A 3,117-nucleotide genomic window follows, 5' to 3' on the forward strand; every position below is an offset into this window, starting at 1 on the left:
TCAGTGCATCTCAGCCAACGCGGCCTCGAAATCCGCCAGGTCATCATGGGAGGGCTGATCGAAAATCCGTCGAAAGGGAGGATCGGAAGGGAAGGTATCCTCCGGGTTTGGGTCAACACCCTCGGCTTTCCGAATCACTTCCTTCAAGGCACGAGTAACCACCCCAGCGCGAACCACCAGATCACGTAGAGAAGATGTATCAAATGGCAACTTCTGAGAGCGCGAAGAAGGAGTAAGCCTAGGTAGCGTCGAGTTCTCGGGGAGCTGAGTGTGTTGAAGAACGTCCAGTACAGATTTGGATTTAGGTGAATTCTTGGAAAGTTGCCTGAGAGGCTTGAATGCTGGTGGGGATAGTGTATCGGAGTGCGGAGGGCTGCTTTGCCATGAAGATGCACTATTGTGCTTCGACGAAACGTTCAACCCTTCATCATCGGAATCATCAAAGCTGAAAGTAAGCGACGAGGGAGAGCCGGGAGGTGAATGGCGATCCTCGTCTTCATCGATAGTGGCCAAATTTACAATGCCTTCAGCTTCCTTCCATAATTCACTCGATGGACCTCTTAGAAGATCCAAGACGCTAGCTTGATGTCTCAAGCGCTTCAATTCTTCCACCAATAGCGTGAGCTCTTGGACTTGACCAAATTGACCTCGAAGGCTCGCTTGGCGCTCCAGAATGGCTTGCGGAACTGTCATCAGTTGAGAGGGGCCCTCCGAGACTGTGGGAATGGTGTCTTGACTGGGAGTGGCCTCCTGGGCATCATCCTCATCGTCAAAGTCAAAATCGCTATCCCAGTCCTCGCTGACTCCTTTGCTACCTAAGCCCCACGTGCCAAATTTACCAGATGTTTGACGTGAATCATTCGGGTTGATATCTCGAGCCACGGGCACACTCTGACTTCGAAGGTGAATGGCGGATGGAACTTTGCGACAGGCCGCTCGGCTGCCTCGGTCGATTCCATTCTGCTTCCCATGCACTGTTCTTGGTCGTGCGTCCGAGTCTGACATATCACGATCAGCCCGTGACTGCTCCGACCAGTCAAAAATATTCATCTTTTGGCTCACTTGAAGCTCTTCCACAGGGGAGGAGCCTGACAGCATCGCGGGAGGAAGACCGGAAGCGTTCTGTCCTGACAAGACCACAGAAGTGTGAGAAAGGGTGCTGCTGTCCTTTTCACCGGGCAATGCTCCGATCATACTGCGTGTTTCTTCATCATCCCCTGATAGTGACACGATATCACTGATGTGCACGGGCGCCGGGGGAAGAAGTGCCACAGGGAAAAGAGGTGGATCCCTTTCCATGCGAGCTGCAAAGGAACCACGCGGGAGAAGATCTTCCAGGGTCGCGACTTCCTCATTGGACAGTCGTGTTTCTGCCTTGTCGTCAAACATCGTCTCAATACGCAAACCTCTCAATCCACTCCCACTGGTACCCCGTGTGCGGATTGAATCCCAATAATCAGTCATTATATCAGTCTCGTATTCATCACTCGAAGTAAATACGCGAGTGTCATCAGAGCCTATCACCGTGGAGGAGGGATCTGATGCGGTGATTGAGTGCCGCTTTGGACGGCGGCGGAGAGAAGAGTACAGGTTACCATCTGTTCGACATGAATGTTGCCAAGCTGATAGGGCAACAGCATCTGAAGTCAACGGCCGGTTCCGAGGTAGACCAATGTTGTAATCTTGCGACACCGATCGAGGGACAATCTGGCAGTCCCTCCCAAAACTGGAGAGCGACAGGCCCGCCGGGGAAAGGGCATGTGGCTGCCGAAAGACACTGGGATCGGTAATATTGCGTCGTTGTGATGGTAGTGCTGGGGCTGGGGCTGGCATTGCTCCCTCAAACCGCGAAAGCTCTAACTGAGGAATGGAAAACGTTCTTCCCTTCACACGTTTTAACGAGCCACCACGGGGCCGCCCGTCGATTGGAGTGCCACTTGCGGTGACTGCGTTCACCACAATCTTCTTAGGTTCTACATCATTTAGTGAGTAAGAGTGCTTGTGAGCCCGTTTTGCTTGCGGCGGAGTTGGTAAAGGCGTGATTTCATCGAAGGCATGGGTTTCCGCCTGCTCAGCTTGGAATGGATTTCGAAATATCACCGGGGTCCTAGGCACATTTTGATGGTCCGAATGGTTTGGGGTCTTGTTTGTAATAGTAGTTGCAAGGACCAATGCTGGTAAACTATCCCGGTCGGATGTTATTCGCCGCACACTGGGAGCCTTTGAATTCCCCGCGGGTAGTTTTCGTGCCAACTTCTCAGAAAATCCCTTCGATCTTGTGAGGAAGAATGGCTTCCAATCATTTTGGGCTTGGAGGTCAAACTCCTCCATCGTTAGTGACTCAGCCGAATATCGCTCTGGAAAACTTGGTTCGAAATCGGTACCCAGAGGGGACTGTGACCGCATGGTTTCCGATCGCTGATAGCTGGTGGCTGGTCTGCGCAAACCTGAGGCGGGGGAGACGGATGTGTTGACAAAAAGAGGGTGTACATTGGAATGCTGTGAGGCCGTGCGCTTGACAAGTTTGTTGGGAGATCTGCGTTGGCTATGGGGACGAGGGAAGATTGGACTTGCAGATCCATTGAAGGACGGCGTCACAGGACTATTGGTCGATGGGCTTTCAGTCTGAAAAGATGCCATCGATAATCTTCGTAACCAACCGGTGGAAGGTCGCCGGGAGTGCGCCTCGGCTGGATCGTTTTCTGGAATCCGGAGAGGGGGGTTGGTTAAGGTTTGGCCTCGACGACGAAGCCTGGCAGCGCCGAAGGACAGCGACGCTTTTCGTAGGTCCGGCCCTTGGGATTGAATACCCCGCGAACTATCGCTGTCTATTTCGTTCTCTTTCAGTGTCCACGCCGACCCCGCGGGGTTCGGTCGTCCCGATCGAGCAGTCCCAGGTCGAACATCGACTGGTGTTGATTCGGTGAGTTCAGGTAATTGCCGATCGTAAGGCAGAGTTTTGCGCCGTAAAAGTTTTTGTTTGGTTCGTTCGACCCGACCGAGTGCGAGACCAGTGGATGCAATCCCGATGGTGCTCAGGGCACAGAGCTGATGACCGCGTTAGTGTTGTTTATAGCCATCCCTCACAGGAGATCCTACCGTGGAGATATGATCCAT

At 52.9% G+C, this 3,117-nt stretch overlaps 1 protein-coding gene across 1 annotated transcript; it reads right to left on the reverse strand.

Moving 5' to 3' along the window:
- N7466_004226 (uncharacterized protein) lies at positions 1-3,117 on the reverse strand (the record flags this gene model as incomplete). The annotated part of the gene is made up of 2 exons (XM_057163623.1): positions 1-3,048; positions 3,100-3,117. The coding sequence occupies 2 exons, from the start codon at positions 3,115-3,117 to the stop codon at positions 1-3; spliced, it is 3,066 nt and encodes a 1,021-aa protein (XP_057022304.1).

The sequence above is a fragment of the Penicillium verhagenii genome (assembly GCF_028828195.1).
Source record: "Penicillium verhagenii strain IBT 33310 chromosome Unknown utg000005l_segment0_segment0, whole genome shotgun sequence".
NCBI lineage: Eukaryota > Fungi > Ascomycota > Eurotiomycetes > Eurotiales > Aspergillaceae > Penicillium > Penicillium verhagenii.